Source organism: Lontra canadensis, unplaced genomic scaffold (genome assembly GCF_010015895.1).
Source record: "Lontra canadensis isolate GAN:19392208 unplaced genomic scaffold, GSC_riverotter_1.0 scaffold48, whole genome shotgun sequence".
NCBI lineage: Eukaryota > Metazoa > Chordata > Mammalia > Carnivora > Mustelidae > Lontra > Lontra canadensis.
Genome location: NW_022631042.1, coordinates 7,824,258 through 7,843,945, shown reverse-complemented (window position 1 = coordinate 7,843,945; position 19,688 = coordinate 7,824,258). Strand labels below are relative to the sequence as shown.

The 19,688-nt window shown below is 36.3% G+C and overlaps 1 protein-coding gene across 7 annotated transcripts in view; it reads right to left on the bottom strand.

Annotated features, from left to right (window-relative positions):
- Positions 1-19,688, bottom strand: part of MAGI2 (membrane associated guanylate kinase, WW and PDZ domain containing 2) — a 1,351,061-nt gene that overhangs the window by 222,861 nt on the left and 1,108,512 nt on the right. For all 7 annotated transcript variants that reach the window (XM_032873261.1, XM_032873263.1, XM_032873262.1 and 4 more), the window contains one exon: positions 14,078-14,716. In XM_032873261.1, the coding sequence (XP_032729152.1) occupies positions 14,078-14,716 (639 nt within the window). The remainder of the gene's footprint in view (positions 1-14,077; positions 14,717-19,688) is intronic.

The window sequence follows — 19,688 nt, the reverse complement described above, 5'->3', positions numbered from 1 at the left end:
GTAAGTCCTGTGATTCATTAGTCTTTGTGGCAAGATTTTTTAAGTTTACTATCTGGAATTCTCTTGCACATAACTTTAACTGCACTCAGTCCACTTAACTTTCTGCTTTCATGCATAAACAACTAGCAGGTTGGAAGCACATTTCTTATATGATTGGCATAATTCCTAAGTATAATTTATTACATCATAATGGCAGATAGTGAGGAATGTGGTTTGGCTTTGTTTTGGTGGGGGGGGGGGATACTAAAATTTCAAGATTTATAGAACCAGGGGAATTTGAAACTTACTAGGTAACTTTACTGTATACTGGTCATTTTTAGATTGGAGTTGATAACTTTTTTGAAAAGACTCAGTGAAAAGACACTAAGATTCTCTCCCCCCACATAAAAACCAATTTGCATGAATGGACTGAACGTATACTAATAAATTTGATCATCTCCCTGTAACTTCAGAACTGTTGGCTAATAATCATCATTGCTTTTTTCCTTCTTCCCTCTGAAAGCTCTTGATTTTGCTACTGTTGAATTTTGTATCAGGTTAGTAAACTTCTGGGCTGTGAGCTCAAGGAAATTACCACTGTGGATTAGAAGGGAGTAGGAAATATGTTTACAGGTTAATATATGAAAAGCAAACTTTTCTTTACAACTCCTTTCTCCTGGGGTCCCCAACTAATGAATGTATATAATGTAATGAATGCAAATAAGCCCATGATTCAGGAACACTGAGAACTGTCTAGTCTTTGAGAGGTATGAACATTACAATTATTTTCATTTTGCCCATGGGAAGCTGGTGGCCAGAAAACCTAAGTGACACACTCAAACGTGCCATGTGAATTAGAAGCTCATATTATACTAGAAATCTGGTATGTTGGTTCTAGTTAAATGAGTCATTCATTATCTCATGCCAGTAAGCCTGTATGCTTTTCCTGAGTGAAGACACTCTATGGCAGGTTTTACAGTCAAATAACTGGCACAGTTGACAGATAATTTACAGGATCAATCTGTTATTACCCATTACATTTAAGGTAAGCTCTGTAACAACAAGCTTTAACTTAGAAAAATATATTATATTATATATATATTTATATATATATTTATATACATTTATTTATTTTATATTTTTATTTTTATTTATTTATATTTTATTTTATATTTACTTATTATATGTATGTATATATATATATTAACTTAGAAAAATAGTGGTGTGGGTTGGTGTGGAGTGGGGTATCTTTTGGGTTAAAGAGAGTCTACAGTTCTAAGATTTTTATCTTTATGATACTTGAACTTTATGATAAAGAACTGAAGAAGTCACTTGTCTTCAGGAATCTCTTGGATATAATCGATGGCTTCCTCTCCTCTCCCTAAAAGCCCTCAGATGAAGTCTAAAATATTAAGTATAATAGCTCCTCTTTTTGGAACCTACCACAAGACACATTTCACTAACCTAAAAATGAGAACAAATAGGAATGTTAGTTCTTTTGGTGACAAGTTGACCTGACACGAGTTGGATGGCAGAAATAAAATAATCTAGTATAATTAAGAAAGGAGAAAGTGTACTTTCCTCCTCGGGTTATGTATAAAATCCCAGTACATGGAAATAAATGTTCTCTGCAGGTTCAAATATGAAAGAAGTTTTGTTTTCAAGTGACAAAAACACCGATGTCAACTCCTCCCCAATTCATTAACTAAATTTAAAAAAATGAGTGTTTTTTCAATTACTAACTCAAGATATTTGATCCTATTGTTAAATGCAATGTTAAATTCTCAGCCTTATCTTACTCAGCCCTTGACATAATTGTTCGCGCCTTCCACCTTGAAACATTTTCCTCCATAAGGCTCCCAGTACTCCCCTCTTATTTCTCCTCCTTCTTCAAAGTCATGTTTTCCTAGTCTTTTACTGCTCACCCTTCCTCTTTTTGATCTCCAAAGTTGAAGCTTAGGAGGGCCTTAGTCCTCAGAATGCTTCTCTTCTTGATTTGTGCTCACTCCCCAAATGTTCTCATTCAGTCTCCAGCTTTAAATGCCGTCCACACCAGTCATCATCACTTGGAGAGCTAACATGTATCTCAAGCTCAGCATGTCCCCAGTTGGACTTTTGATCTCTCCACAACGCTCCATAAGCATTTCCACCCATCATATTCATCATATCAGGAAAATGCAACTCTGTTCTTCCAGTTGCTTAGGTCAAAATTTTAGTCTTTGATTCCTGTCCTTCTCCTATATCTCACATTCCATTCATCAGCAAATCAGAATTCACTACTTTTCCTTTGAGATATATTCAGAATCCATTTTTTAACCACCTACGACTCCTGCCTTCCTTCAATCTCTCTTCATCTCTCTCTTGGATTGCCATGAAAGCCGATTCTTGTCACCTGTTTCCATCCTTGTCTACCTACAGTTTCTTTTCTTTAAAGATTTTATTTATTTGACTGTCTGCTGAGGAGGGAGCCTGATGTGGGACTTGATCCCTGGACCCCCAGATCATGACCTGAGCTGAGGACAGACGCGTAACTGACTGAGGCCACCCACAGTATATTTTCGCACAGCAGCCACAGTGAGCCTTTTCAAATGTCATATCTTCTCACTCCTCTGCTCAAAAACTCCAAAGTCTTCCCATATCACCTGAAAGTAAAATCAAAAGTCCTTTCCATGGCCCACAGCCACACAAGACTTTACATAATCTGCCTCCCTATAGCGCAGACAATCTCTCTGACCTCCTCTGCCATTCCATCTCCTCCCTGCTCTGGGTTAGCCCCAGGAGCTTCCTTCTTGTTGCTTGTCTATATCAAGCACAGTCCTGCCTCAGGGCCTTCCCCCTGCTTGAAAAGCTCTTCCCTGGAAATTACCTCACAGATGACTTTGCTTGATTACTCTTTCTAAAAGAGAATGGTCTCTCTTGCTCATCATGCTCCTTTCCTTTACCTTGTTTCTTAGTTTTTCTTCATTCTTATCTCTAACATGTATTTCTTTGTTTATTTAACAAATACTTACTTAACACGTATTTCTTTGTTTATCACTAATTTCCCCCTAGGAGGTAAGCTTCTTGAGGCAGGAACTTTGTTTTGACTACTGACATATTTCCAGCACATAAACCAGTGCTGAGCACACAGCAGGTCCTCAACAAATACTTATGAAGTGAGTAAACACATGGGTGAGTAAATCCTACATATCCAAGCAAAACCCATCAAAACTTTTTCATAACATTTGGGGAATTCTAATATAGTCAGAAGATAGATATTTGAATTCTATTTCTGCTATTTCTAATATAACAACTCCGCAAGTATTCCTAGCATCCTGTCTCTCTCACCCTATGGATCATCTGTGCAACAATTTCCCTATATGGTGTACATCTCATGAGAGCCATGCCATTTTCCATCCTTTTCACTGATAATTATTCACACTTCTTATATTTGAGGACATAAATTGTCCATCCCCCTGCCTACTTACAAATGCACTGAACTTGGGCCAATTACTGAAACTTGAGTCTAAGTTTCTTTATCCATGAAAGTTGAGTTGAGAAAGAAAATGTGAAAAGAACTTGTGAATTTAAAAAACATACACCACTGGCTTGAGTGTACCTCAAAAGCTTACAATGAATCATACTACAATATCATGTTACAAAAAATATTTCATTTTTTTTTCACATAATTGGTAGTTATATGTCCCTGATATGCAGGTCAAGGTGCAGACAGCATATAAGAAATATCAAAAGCAGAACGGCTACAACATGCAAGACAGCAAACCATTCCTTTATTTCTGGGCATACAGGGATACCATATTTCCTAGTTTTTTGTGGTTAATGAGCTGGGTTCTGGTCAATGAAATACGGGAGGAAGTGATGTACACCGGCTGGTTAGAGAGGACCCAGTGGGGGACTTCAAGACCTTAGGGCATAGAGATCCACCAGAGAGAAGAAGCCTAGTTACCTGCACCACTGTGTGGAGTAGAGTTGCCCAGGAAATCTGCTATACAGGAAAACATGTGTTGGAAATCATGTGAATGAGAAACAGATTTTTTATTTGGAAATTCAGGACATATTTGTTAATACAGCAGCCAGGATGCCAAGGTTGTTCTCACCTAATGGTGTGGATTTATTACTTGGTTTGCTGTGTCATATATGCTCTTTTCTGCTGACATCACGTGGAAAGTTGGATTACATGATATTGATTATGGGATATCCACTTTGATTTTTGCTTTATCTCTCTGGATAGCACTCTTTTCAAATAACTCATGCTTTTCTCTTCCAAAAAGAGTCCTATATCTGATCCTTATTACTGGTGAATATTGATGCTCTTTTAGTAATTTCTAAAGTCTTTGTTGTGGTGGTGGTGGTAGTTTTAAAATTTTAAGTGTTTCCTTAAAGTATCTTTTATAACCTTAACTAATTAGCTGCTTATACATTTCTCCAAAGAAGTAGTGATGTGAAATAAATATTAAAGTATTTGGTATAAAAGAATATGACTTACACAACTTGGTCTTCAGTGGTCCAGAAACACACACACACACACATTACTAAGCAAATGGGGCAAAATGTTACCAGCAATGTGGGTAAATGGTATATGGTGTTCTGCATACTATACTCATAACTTTATGTGAATTTGAAACTTCGTAAACGAACAAAAAAAATTAGAAAAAATGTTAGCTGAGTAATATTTCACTGCATATATGGACCACATCTTCTTTACCCATTTGTCTGTTCAAAGGCATCCCGGCTCCTTCCATAGTTATATGCAAACAATGACTCATGGAACACTATATCAAAAACTAATGAAGTATTGTATGGTGACTAACATAACATAATAAAAAAATAAGCAAAAAATAAATCAGAGAAAAAACTATTTCAAACAAAAAAAGGAAAAAATGTTAGCAACATTAAAAATATCAATTCTTCTTACAGTTTTGCTTTAATATTTTCTCTGTGCAATTTAAAACTTGTGATAGAATGTTTTTGTCTGATAATGTTTTTTCAAAAATTTAAAGGAAGAATTCTCTACATTGACAACAATTCTCTAAGTTCCTAATTTTTATGCTTTGCCCTCAAACACAGCTCTGATATAGTGTATGCTGTCTCTCAAATGTTCTGAGCTCTGCTTCAATGTAAAAGAAAGAGAAGATGTATGTTGCTGATATTCGTTAATTATTACATTGTCAGGATATGAAGAGAATATTGTGATCTAGTGAAAACCTTTGGGATCATGTTTTCCAGAGGGAGAAAGGAAATTTTTCAAATACGGATTAGCTGCAGTTTATGGAAGGTTCACAAATTAAGTAGGGGACTTTGAGCATTTTCATATAAATAAGACGGCAATACATGACAAGGATTGATTACAATAATCACTCTGGAGTTGCTTTATTCCAGACATCAAATAACACCCTCCTTAGGCAGAAAGTATAATGAGTCCTTATACCTACTAGGTTGTGTCTCAGCCAACAAATTATTTATAAATAAACTATACGTTTCTTGAGCCATTAATATAGAAAACATGTTAGCCAAACTCATAAAAAAAATAACACCAATAAGAAACGAGAATAATAGAAATACTCATAGTATTTAGTAATTTTGTCTATGAAGACAAAATTAGAAAATACCCAATTCAATTCTATTTAAACACATTTTAAAAAATGAATAAAAGAGACAATTTTATAGGGTAATATATATGATAAAAACTGAGTCCAGCCAAGATAGAAATTCTAAGATTAATTACTATGGAAGAATTTGAGAAAGTTGTAAAAGGTATTATTCCCCTTTACCAAACCAGACCAAACACAAAAGTCAACCCACTGAAACCTGATCATTTCAAAGGTGTATTGTATCTTCAAAAAATAGATAAATTCAATGTTACTTAGATTGTTTTAGAGCAGAGATAGAAATACTGTTATTGATTGCTTTTATGACACCGGCATCACTCTGAGAGCAAACCTTAACTGTAAAAAACAAGCCAAAACAAAACAAAAGCCAAAAAAGAAAACTTCAGAAAAATCTCATATATGAATGTTGGTGCAAAGTTATATATAAAGAAATAGAAACTAGGAGAACATTGTAAGATTATACAGTTTACTCCAGGAATGAAAGGATAGTTCGATACTAATAAATCTCTCTCTCTCTCTCTTTTTTAAGATTTTATTTATTTATTTGACAGACAGAGATCACAAGTAGGCAGAGAGGCAGGCAGAGAGAGAGGAAGGGAAGCAGGCACCCTGCTGAGCAGAGAGCCCAATGCGGGGCTCAATCCCAGGACCCTGAGATCATGACCTGAGCCGAAGGCAGCGGCTTTAACCCACTGAGACACCCAGGCACCCCGATACTAATAAATCTCTTAATTCAATTGATCATAGTGTTCAAATCAAAAGGGAGAATACTGATCATCTCTGTAATTGCCTTTTTTTTTTTCCTGGTTTTTGATGAAATTCACTATCCATTTTTGATGAAATGGGAATGGGGGTATTTCTTTAACATGGTAAATATTCATCTCAAATAAAAGGCCAGCATTGTGTTAACTGTGTAAAATGAGACAGCTTCATTTAAGCCAGGAATAAGACAGGAATTTCCATAATTTCTACTATTAATTAACAGTATTCATGAAGTAACAGTCAAATGTATTAAATAAGACAAATCAGAGGTATGCAAATAGAAAAGGAGAAGGCAAAGTGATTCTTATTTGTAGGTCGTGTGATTGAATGCTTCCAAATTCCATGAAATGAACTGAAAGATATCTGAGAAACAATTAAGGTAACTTAGTAAAGTAACTGGTTATAAAATTAATATTTGGGAATAAAATTCTAAGGGGAAGGGAGATATGAAATAAGTAAACAAAAAGCATATTTATGTGGCATTTATTTTTCATTTGTCTTCCTCCTCCTTTCATTCTTTCCTTCAGAAAAACAAAACAAAACAAAACACCATGAGTAAAAGAATGTGGTTGGTTTTGTTTTTTGCTTTATCTTCAGTGCCAAAAAGGTACCCAATACATATTAGACACTCAAGAAATATTTGTTGAAAGAAAGAATAAATCTACACTGTAGATTGACTCTCTTCTGCAGAGATAGATGTGCAAAGACACATGACTTTTTTTTAATAACAGAAAAAGACTAAAATTAACCAAAATATCCATTAGTGGGTATCCAATTAAATATGCTATTGAAAATAAGGAGATATATTTTACTGCTCTAAGATAAATTTTTACGTTAAAAAAAGGAACTAGGCCATGAAAGAAGTCTCAACACAATGAAAAGGACTGAAATAATACAAAACATATTTTTCTCTGAGGAAAAATTATTAGAAATTCACAAAAAAGAACTGAGAAATCCTAAATGTTTGAAAAATAACACATTTCTTTTTTTATTTTTAAATTTTTAAAATTTAAAAAAAATTTTTTTTGAAGATTTTATTTATTTATTTGACAGAAAAAGATCACAAGTAGGCAGAGAGGGAGGCAAAGAGAAAGGAGAAAGCAGGCTCCCTGCTGAGCAGAGAGCCTTGAAGCAGGGCTTGATCCCAGGACCCTGGGATCATGACCTGAGCTGAAGGCAGAGGCTTTAACCCACTGAGTCACCCAGGCGCCCCTTAAAGATTTTATTTATTTATTTGACAGACAAGATCACAAGTAGGCAGAGAGGCAGGCAGAGAGAGAGGAGAAAGCAGGCTCCCTGCTGAGCAGAGAGCTCAATGCGGGGCTCCATCCTGGGACCCTGGGATCATGACCTGAGCTGAAGGCAGAGGCTTTAACCCACTGAGCCACCAAGGCGCTCCTAAATAACACATTTCTAAGTTACCTATGCATCAAAAAAGATATTATAAGGGAAATTTAAAAAATACCTTGGACTGGATGAAAAAGAAAACAGTATATCAAAATTTATGAAATTAAGCTAAAGAAGTGCTTACAGTGAAATTTATAGCTTTAATGTTTTTATTAGAAAGAGAGGACTAGACTCATTCATCTAAGCTTGAAGACAGCAAGGCAAAGTAAATCAATCATCAAGCAAATATATCAGAGTGGAACACACTGAAATAAAAAACAGAAAAACAATGAATCTCAAAGCTGGTTCTTAGGAAGCAATTTTATGAAATTTTGTCAAAAAAACTTTATGCAAACAAATTCGACAACTTAGATGAACTGTAAAAATTCCTGAAAGTAAATAAATTACCAAAAACTGATTAAAGAAGATTGGAATTTTGGAATAGGCCTAAATCAAGAAAATAAGTTTAATTAGTAAACAAAAGTCTTTCTACAAATAAAAACCCAGCCCAGATGGCTTCACTGGTAAATTCTATTGAACTTTTATGGAAGAACTAATATCGACCCCACACAAACTCTTTCAGAAAAAAGAGAAGGAACACTTGCAACTCATGTGATGAGCCCAGGATTATCCTGACACAAAAGCCAGACAATGACACCATGTGACAAGAAAACTAAAGAAAAATCTCTCCCCAAGGAGGTTCAGAAATTCTTAATAAAATACAAGCAAACGAAAGTCTGCAACCTACAAAAAGGATTATCCACAAATGGGCTTATCTCAGAATGCAAAAATTAGTTCAACATCTAAAAATCGTATAGGGGCACCTCGGCGACTCAGCCAGTTGGGCATCAACTCTTGATTTCGGCTCAGACTAGATCTCAGGGTTATGAGATTGAGCCACGTGTGGGCTCCACAATCAGCGTGGAGTCTGCTTGAAAGGTTCTCTCTCTCTCTCTCTCCTTATGCTCCTCCTTCCGTAAAAAATTTGTAAAATTATGTAATGTATAACATTGTATTTTTTTTAAAGATTTTATTTATTTGTCAGAAAGAGTGAAAGGGAGAGCACAAGCAGTTGGGGCACAGCAGCAGAAGGAGTAAAAAAAAAATTAAATTATGTAATGTATAACACTGTACTTTTTAAAAGATTTTATTTATTTGTCAGAAAGAGAAAGAGAGCCCAAGCAGGTGAGGAGCAGCAAGCAGAGGGAGAAACAGGCTCCCTGCTGAGCTCGGAACCCGATGTGGGACTCCATTCCAGGACCCTGTAAACATGAGTTGAGCCAAAGGCAGACTGAGTCTCCCAGGCTTTGCAACACTATGTTAATAAAAGGTTAAAAAAAAAAACAAACAAAAAAGCCCCACATGATCAGGAAAAAAAAAACCCAAAAGTTTCAGGAAAAAAAAAAAAAAAGCCAACAAACTTTTGTTCAAAGCCAAAATAAGTTGATTATTTAAATTCTCAACGAACTAAGAATACACCTGAACTTTCTCAACCTGATGAAGGGCACATAAAAAACCTGCACCTAAAATCATACTTAGTGGTCAAAGATTAATGCTTTCCCCAACTGACAACGAGACAAGGATGTCTGCTCATAATCACTTCCATGAAACATCATATTGGAGGTCTAGCTAGTGTTATAAGGCAAGATAAAAGAATCAAAGGCATATAAACAGGAAAGGAGGAAATAAAACTCTACCATCGGACAACATAATAATCTATGTAAACAATCTTATGAAATTTATAAAAAACTTCCAGAAGTAAGTGAGCGTAACAGGGTTGCAATGTACAAGATCCAAAAAAAAAAAAAAAAAAAACCAAATGTATTTCTATGTATTCACAAATGACAATTTGAAAATGACATTAAGAAAATAATTCTGTTCCCAATAATGTCAAAAATCATAAAACAGAAAGGAATAAGTTTGACAGAAGAAGTGTAAGATCTGAGCATTGAAAACTACAAACCATTGCTGGAAGAAATTGAAGGAGATTCAAATAAATGAGAGATATACCATATTTATGAATTGAGAGATTCAGCGTTAGCTTGGCAATTCTTCACAAATTGTTCTGTATATTTGAGCAACACCATAATCTCCACAGTCCTTTTATTTAAAACAAATAAAATAAGAAGAATGATCCCCAAATTTATATGAAACTGGAAAGAATGTAGAATAGCCAAGATTATTGTGAAAAGGGAGAAAAAAGTTAGAAGAGTCACACTTTCAGGACTTAATATAAAAGCTAAAGGAATCTATAAAGTACAGCATTATGAGAAGGGCAAACATACAGATCAATAGAACAAAGTCTAGAAATAAACTTCACATTCATGCTAGTTTAATAAAATATTAAAGTGCCACAAGACAATCCAAGAGGAAAGGACAGTTTTTTTTTTCCAACAAATAGTTCTAGAACAATTAAATACCCATATCCAACAAAATGCATTAAATTCTTATCTCACACTATCCACAAACGTGACCTTAAAATGGTTTAGAGATCTAAATGCAGGAGGTGAAATTATACAACTTCTAAAAGAAAGCAGGAAAAAGTTTGTGACCCTGGGTCAGGCAGAGATTTCATGGATAAAATACCAAAGTAATAATCCATATTAAGAAAATACTGAATAATTGGACTTCATTAAAATTAAAAACTTCCATGCTTCAAAAGAAACCATTAAGAAAATGAAAAGTCAAGCCACAGACTGGGAGAAAATATCTGCAAACCATATATCTTAGGAAAGACATGTAATCAGAATACATAAAGAACTTTAACAACATAATAAGAAGATAAATAGCCCAATAAATATTCAGATGGGCAAAATATTGAGTAGTCATGCTATCAAAGAAGATATATGAATGTTAATAAACACATGAGAATGTGGTAAACACATACAAAATTGAGAAATGTAAATTAAAATTACAAAAAAGTTATCATTCTACAGACACTAGAATGACTGTAATTAAGACTACCGACTAGGGCAACAATGGGCAGAAACTGGAAACCTCATACATTACTAGTGGGGAATGTAAAATGGTACTGTTACTTTGGAAAACATTGTGGCAATTTCTTAACAATTTAAATATATATTTGTCACATAAGTCGGCAGCATCACTCCTAGGTATCTCAACAAGAAAAACAAAAACATATGCACATACAAACACTTACATCGAAGTGTTCACAGCAACATTACTTATGAATGTCAAAACCTGAAAACGACTCTAATGTCCATCCGTTTGTGAATGGATTTTAAAAAGCAGTAGATCCATACAATGGAACACTAACTACTCAGTGATTAGAAGAAACACACTGCTCACACATGCTTCAGCATTGGGGAATCATGGGAACATTATGTTAGGTAAAAGACTATATACTGTTTGATTCCATTGATTGATTGATTGATTGAATTAAAGATTTATTTATTTATTTCCGAGAGAGAGAACGAGAGAGAATGCACAAGTGGGAGGGCAGAGGGAGAGGAAGATTCTTAAGCAGACTCTGCGTTGAGCTCAGAGCCCAATGCAAGCTTGATCTCACTGATCTCACAACCGTGATGAGATCACTACCTGAGCAGAAGCCAACAGCCCGGTGCTTAACCTAACCTACTGTGCCACCCAGGTGTCCCTGTATGATTCCATTTATGAAAAATTTACAGAAAGGCAAAACTATCCAGAAAGCATCTTAGTGATTTTCCGGGGCTGAGAGAATTTGAGATGATGGATGATGGATGTTCTATGTTTACGGGGGCTGTTACACAAAAAAATACCATTTTAGTGAAACTTAATGATGTATATAATTTAAGTGGGTTAATTTTATGTTATCTAAGTTACTTCACAGTAGTGTGTGTTAAAAATGAAATATATCCTCATAACCAAGAGTTAGACATTTGTGTGTATAATATCGTATCATTTATAGTAAACAACACTACCTATATTCATGCATGTGCTCCTTAGGACCACAACATTTCTGGAAGTATATATTCAAAAAACATGTCTGCCTCTGAAAAAAGCACTGACAGTCTGGGACAGGAAAGAGAATTATTTTTCACTGGATACCTCTTCAGACACTGTCTAAAAAAATTAAACCATGTATATTATTGCTTTAAAAACTAAAAATCCTCGTAAATAATTAAAACAAAGAACCACAATTCTGATAGAAGGACCCAGGCATGTGACTCTACTCTTGAAGGTCTGTACGTATCTGAATGAGGCTATGAGCACTTATGAGTAGCCTATAATAAGAGAAAGCAAAAGATGACCCTAAAATTTATATGAAAATGGAATGAATCTAGAATAGCCAAAATAATTGTGAAAAATTTCATCACAAAAACATGGTATTAGTTCCTTATAATTTCAGAGAGGATGAATGCAAATTGTGGGAATTTGGGGAAACATGAGAGGTTTTTGACTAGAAGTACTTTAAGCATTACAGGGTACTACATTCTGCAGGTCTGCACCAGCCACAAAATAAAAACCAATTCCTAACCCCAAACACAAGCAAAATGCAAATAAAAGGTGACATCCCAGAGGATTAAAGGAAAGGTGGGAAAACTAAAGGGAAAAAAAGAGCAAGTGTAGGGTTGTCTATCTGATAGTGGGCATATATATATATCATATATATATGATTTCAAAGTACTTTTTCCTGCTATGCCATGCCTTTAAAAAGAAGTCATTATATAGGTAGGATATGTATCCAAATTTGCTTCTGTGACTCATAGAATGGCTATACTATACAGTGATTTTCAGTATACCTTTTAATATCAAGAATCTGTTACAAAGATTTGCTTTTCAGCTGCATGCTACAAAGATATGACTTTAATTAAGAATATTTGTTTTAATCTTACACAAGCAATGGGAGAAATTAAAATACACTGTCAATATTTAATTATAAAGATTTGAGAGCTATTCTGTAACAACGCCTTAAGAAGGTCAAATTTAAGATTTCTGCTATCATAATTTTCCTTTTTAATATAGGGACATAATACTTTATGCAGTGTTGCTCAAAAAATGCCTAGTATTTGTCGTCCACTTTCACACAGGGAATCAATAATGTAAATACTTCCTTGAAGTGGAAACACCTGCAGTGAGGGCCAAATAAATCATAAAAGGTGCTTCTTTCAAGCTCTGACTGCTTCCCTTTGCATTTCAAACTGACAGGGTTTTCAGGCTGTTTTTAGTGCTCTGAATGGACAATCACATATGTTGGCCACATGTGTGTTCTTCACGCCTGAGTTCCTCAAAGTGCTGCTACCTGTGCCCCACCCTAGCTAGAACTTCGGGGCTCCTTTATGCTCAACACACATTTCATGAACACCTACTGTGGGCCATTCGATATAAAGAACACGACTACCAGGTTAAGGAGTATTATCATCCCAATATAACAGACAAGGCTTCTGAGGCTCCTGGACTTTAAGTGTCCCAAGTCCCAGAACTGGGAAGCAGAAAACCAGGACTTAGGCTGAGCCTTTTCTTTTATACTCCTTTCAAGTATCCTTCCTGTCTGTGGCCCTCCCCTCATTTCTCTCCCTAGTGTCACTGACAGTTAAGAGCAAAGTAGCAGAGGAATGAAGGAGGGCTTCCACTTAGCCCCATTTCCTTCCCCAGAAGGTAGAAGGGAGGAAACCCCCCGGACTCAGAGGTCCTCCCACCCTCCTCACTGCTCCGATTTCTATAGTTCAGCTTGAACACCCAGCTTAGAACTTCAGCCCTAACTGGGTTCCATTACTTCCTTCCCAGGTCATGGAAGGCACCATGAGAAATTATTGCTGGAGGACAACCTTCCTAGTGGAAGAAGTGTCCTAAGCATCCCAATTCATGACTCTGAAAAGATTTTTCTGTGGCAACCAGTTCCCAAAGGTCCTTATGGGGATTATAAGACTACATTTGAACTTGGCAGGGGTTGAACCAGCTTCCACTTGCTAACTAGAATCCTAAGCACAATACAGAGCATTGACTAGATTGGAAGAATCTAGATTTCTTGATTAAGTCAATGGGAAACCAGTTTGGGATCTCTATAAGCGATATATAATGAACTTTTGGAATATAAACCAAATATATTTGCGGATTAGGCTTTACCCTCCAACTTCATACTAAGATACATTTGTAAGACAGAAAGCACTACTTTTACTGTGTTTAATATAAAATAGGAAGAAAATATATATTCTCAAAATTTAAAAACAAAAATAACCAAACCACTGCTTCTGGACTCTAGTTTTTCTCTCCTATTCTTTGACTTTCATTTTTTGAAGTATGATTTCATTCAACTCTGGGGAAATTCCTTTTTTATGATAGTATTGTAACATCTTACTATTTTACATGCATATTTTATTAGTGGGTAGTGTTTATCTTACCTCCTCGATGGATAATCAAAGAAGTCTCACTTCCAATGGGACAGTCCTTAAGTATATCCACTACTTCTGTATGGCTCAGGTTCTGTACATTCTGCTGGTTGATCTCAACAATGAGGTCACCTTCACACAGGCCAGGGCATCCCTGAATGTCAAGTATTTGTTTCACCCGCTGTCCTGTAGGACTGTCGGCAATAGTGAAGCCAAAGCCCTGGGCCCCTTTCACAATGGTTAAGGTCATAAGTTCAGCTTGGGTGGCCCCAGATGAAGCCATAGACACATTGTCGTCATGGACGGGTGGTGGATACGTGCCATCTAGTTGACCATCAGCTGGCATTGAGTGCAAAGAATGAGGTGGCCGATCTGTTATATCTGGAACCGACTGTGAGGTCCGAGAAATGTATTCCAAGTATGTTTCATAGTTATGTCTTCCATTGACCATCACCGGAGGTGGCCTCTCCATTATTGCAAGGGGTGGCACCATGCTATTAGCAGGATCTTCAGGATCAAAGGGCAAAGGGTAGCCACGACACAATACCAGGTTGACACTCTGACCAATAGGAACAGACTGGAAAAGTTTGACTACATCTGCATGAGTATGTCCAAGGACACAAACTTCATTAATATAGACAATGACATCACCTGCAAGGAAAAAAGAAAGAGATTGACAACATGAGGTAAGTTCAATTAAAGTTGACATAGAGAAATGGAATTATTAATGAGACTAGTAAAAGAGGCACTCTGTTTCTCGGTAAGCAGGAAGGAAATCAATTAGAATAATATTTAAATTCACTGTAGGTGACTCAAGGTTACCAACAGGTCTGCCAACAAACACGATAATCAAATGATGAAAAAAAAATGCTATGTGTTTATTCTTGGAGTTCAGAAACAGCTTTGTGTTCAGAAAGAAAAGTTTGGAAGAATTTGGACCTCGAGGAAGCACACATTCTATGCTTCTTTTTCATCTTCATTTCAATCTTCAGTGCAATTCAGTTAATGGAATTCTCAAACTATTGAGAAGTGGTGGTCATAAGTTTTGTATGTAAAAGCTCGGTACACGGTTTTCTTGGTCTAATTTGACGAGTCAACTGCTACTTTTTTTTTTTTTCATGGAAGAGGAAACATGTCGCCCATTTATTTTCTCCATCTATGGTAAGTTGTGTTTACAAAGGCTCCATGTATGCACAAGTAAAGGTCAAGAGCACTAGTTCTGGGATCAGGGACCCAGGTCCATATCCTGGCTCTACTAATTAGCAGATATGTGATTGGGGCAAGTGACATGCCTGCTTTGAGCCACTGTTCCTCATTTGTAAAGTTGTTGTGAGGATTAAATAAGATAATGCAGGGTAAGTGTTTGGTATTGTGTCTGACACATGGTGAGTGCCCAGTAAATGTGGACCACTACTAATTTTACTATTGCTAAACTAGGATAGAGGGGATTTGGGGCCCTGGCTTTCAAACAAGAGGCTGCCATAAACTCATCTTCTGATCTTAGATTAATTAATATTTCTGTAGATCTTCTTGAAAAAGGCATTTGTCCTCTCTCCCCAATGAATTTTCGTAGAGTTACAGAAGTCCACTGGATAGAAGGTAACTTTAGGATGTTAAAAATATTCTGAATATTAATTATTCATTATAAAATAAAAACTCTGAAAAATAATATTTCCTCCTTAGGATACAGAAAAAACATGTTGAGATAATTGTTTAAAAATTTCAATTATGTATGGATAACAATTTTATTTATAGAGAACTGTTCTATTATGAGTGGATATTTTTATTCTCACCAACCATAATATTTGAGAGTTGAACTTGCAAATTGAGATTGTGATTGACTACGCTGAGGAGTGTATGAGGGATATAAAAGACATGTTTTCACAGACTGTCAAATGAGTAACTCAGCAGACGTTAATTTATTGGGGTAATTCTGAAGTGGGTAGTGTAAATGGCTAAGGATTTCATTCTGAGACATCCCTGCCCATCAGAATTGCAAACATCAAAAATGTAAAAACAGAGTTGAACTTTCAGAGTTAGTTTTCTAGCTTTTCTTAGGTGTCTGATATGAAATGATTACTTCACTCTATGCATTCTAAAATAAATAATTCTATGAATAAAACATTCTTGAGTAAAATGCTTTCAACAACATAGACTCAGTTAACTAACATTCACTCCTCCCAAATGCTAGAGATCTGCTTTAAAGTGCTAAAGATATAAAGACAGAAAAGTCAAACAAACATTTTCTGGGATCCAGCTTAAGTGTGATTCTAGAAAATGTCACAGACTCCGTTATTGGTTAGACGGAACTTCACACTTCAATTATGTATATCAGAAAGGGTGTTGGTGTAATGGTGGATTTTGGAGCAGGACGAGGGTTGAGTTGGGATGAGCATCCTTTCTCTGGTGCTGTGATTGTCATCAGACCACGGCAAACGGGGACTCTCTGGCATCATTTTCAACGGGTCTGTTGAAGTAGCTGATCCAGACACACTTTTTTCTTCTCTTCCTGCCTCTTCTACTTTTAGTTAGGATCATCTATTTTACACATTCCAAGGTTGAGAGAATAATAAATACCGTGTACCACCGTCCAACTCAATGATGAGAACACTGAACATACGAGCTGTGGTCCCGGCTAGCACCTCTCTCTCACCTACTGACCTTTCCAATCATAATCACTGTCCTGCATTATTCACATGCACTTTGTTTTTATGACAATCTATGTAACTGTAAATAATGTCCCTAAGCAATACTTAATCCCTAAATAATAATATCCCCCAAAGATGGCTTTGCACATTTTAAAAATCATTGTAAATGGTATATATATTAATCTTCTGTAATTTCCTTCCAAATGTATTTGTGATACTTATCTATTTTTACCTCTAGTTCATTAATTTTCATTGCAACAGATTATTTTTGGATGGCTACATCACTATTTTATTAATATTTGTCCATTCTTATGTTAATAGATGCTTGGCTTCTTGCGAATTTTTGGCTACTAAAGATAATTCTGCTAATAATCTACTTCCATTGCCCTTGTCCACTTGCGGTGGAGTTTTTCTGAGGTATGGACCTTGGAGTTGTATTGCTGGGCCAAGACCACGTGCTTCTTCAACTTTGTTCTATCATGGCAAATGGCTAGCAAAATAGGTCAAATTGATTTACACTCCCATTTCTGATATATCAGAATTTTCATTGCTCCCTATCTGATACAATACTTGGCATTCTCAGACTTAATTTTCATTGCTCTAATGGGTGTGATCACGGTTTTAATTTGCATTTCCCTGATTGCTAGTGAGGGTGAGCATCTTTTCATATGTTTATTGGCCATTTGGGTTTCCTCTTTAGTATATCTCATTTCCTCATTTTTACCTATTTGGCTAGTCCTTAAAAAATTTTTTTTTTTAAACAGATTGACTACTTTTCTGCCTACCTCCATTCTTGACCCAACATTTTTGGTAGGTTTGGGAGGTTGCATGGTACAGCTGACATTAGATGGGATAGGGCGTCAGAAAACTTTGGTCCAATTTCCAGCTCCATCACTTCCTAGCTGTGTGACTTTCAAAACTAACTTAAATCCTCTGTGACTCACATTCTTCACAATAATGAGGAACAATAATAATAGCAACGTATTGTTCTATGCGAAAAAACAAATGAGATTGTGCAGGTGACAAGGTTTGTAAGCTGCAAATTGTTATGCAAAGGATGACTGCTATTTCAGTAATTATTATCTGTCCTTGGTTCTATCCTTTTATAAAAATCAGCACAGTCCCACCAAGTTATTCCCACCACAGTCATAATCAAGGTTGAGTATGGGTTTCTGAGTGGGCAGATAAAAGATAGGAAGGCAACAAATGCCACTTTCCGCTAAGGCTTTCCCTAACTTTAAATACTGTTAACAAACTCCCCACCCCCAAGCATGCTATGCCAGAAATTCATAGGAAAAAAGAACTAAGCTCTCAAGGTTCCCTGCCAGGTCTAGAGAGTAGTTATTTGAATTATAGTGATTAATGTTATCTATTTTTGAGTTTTAATGTGATCTTGCTATTTAGAAACAGAATGAGAACTATTTGTGGTAAGACTTGGTAAGACTGCCTTTTAAAATTTATGGATATTTTCCATTCAGAGCAATTTTTCAAGTCATCAAGCAAGCAGTGATAAAGCGGTATCTTTATGGAGCCGTGCAGAAGCTTTCTGAATGTGAAAGATCTGTGGTCAGTTATCACAGGATTAAAACTAACAACTTGACAGTGCTCAACAGCTCACTTAAAAAAATGTGTATAGATGCCTAGACATTGTGTCATTCCACAATTGTAGATGGATCTGTAAGCAAACATTTGCCTGTTCAGATAGTAACTAATTGGGTAGGATATTTATAGACTGTGCTGTATGAATGTCACTTATATGTTGTGAAATAAAAATATGAACCACCTGGTACATGCCATCTGATGGTGCCATGCCAAGTCTTAGGATAGACTGGGCTTCAGAATACACACACAGAAAGAGAGAGAGAGAGAGAGACGTCATTAGGAAAACTGGCTCTAGCTCAAGCCCCGTTGGCCTATTTAAGAGGGAGAATTGGGAAAAGAGTCACTTGATCTCTCCCCCTCTCAATTTATTCTTTTATAAAATGGGAATTAAAATATCTCCTCCATTTCCTCTTTCACACGGCTACTGTGAGAATGAGATCATGCTTGTGAAAACACTTTTAATTTTACCAAGGAAGGGCTCTCCATAAAAATAAAATGGTGCATTTCTTTCGGAAGCCAAGCACACATTTTCATTGCCATCTTGCCTGCAAGTTTACACTGTTTCCTGTGTGACCATTCACTTTAGGCCCTACTGGGGCCAGATGTTTTGGGACTTCTGACCTTGGGCCTCTGGGTCAGATTTGGAGTGACTGATGAGCTTGGGATTCCAGTAGAGCTGGTCTCATAAGGACCCGATTTCCAATGAAGAGATTTCAAAGTGACAGTGAAGGAGAGTCAGGCTGATGAAGCAGAAGTTGAAAACTGTTGGCCTGTATGAAAGCCCGTGCCAAGATAATTGGTCTCTCTCTTACTCATGGGAATCAAAATACACTACCAGATACCTCTTGGGTACTTCATTATTTTGGATAAAGCAGGGCGCTTTTCATAAAGCATTGCTTCAAGTGCAGTTATTTTTATACTTCTTTCTTCTGCTCCCACATTTGTTGAGTCACGGTGGTGTGCAGAGGCTTCCTTTTTAGCCTCTCTTACTTACCACCTGCTGTCTACCTTCATTAGCCACCATCTTGGACGAGACTAGAATTGCTTCCTTCACATTCCATTTTCATCCCGTAGCCTCCTCCATTAAGCTCAAACTACTCAACCTTTAGATGTGCTGGTTAACGCTCTTTACCAGCAGGCTTTCCAACTTATTTTTGTCTTCACCACCCAGTAAGTTCCCATTCTTGTGATGCCTGTTTCTTAACTGCTCACAATTTACAACTTGCTCCTTGCCTTTTACTTGAATTCTGCTACTCCTCTCCCCTCAGGAGCACTTCCTTTCTGGGTGTAATTCCATCCCAAATGATTCATTCTTTCCTTCATTTTTTTCAAAGATATCTTCTATTATTCCTGCTCCGATTGCTATAATCTCA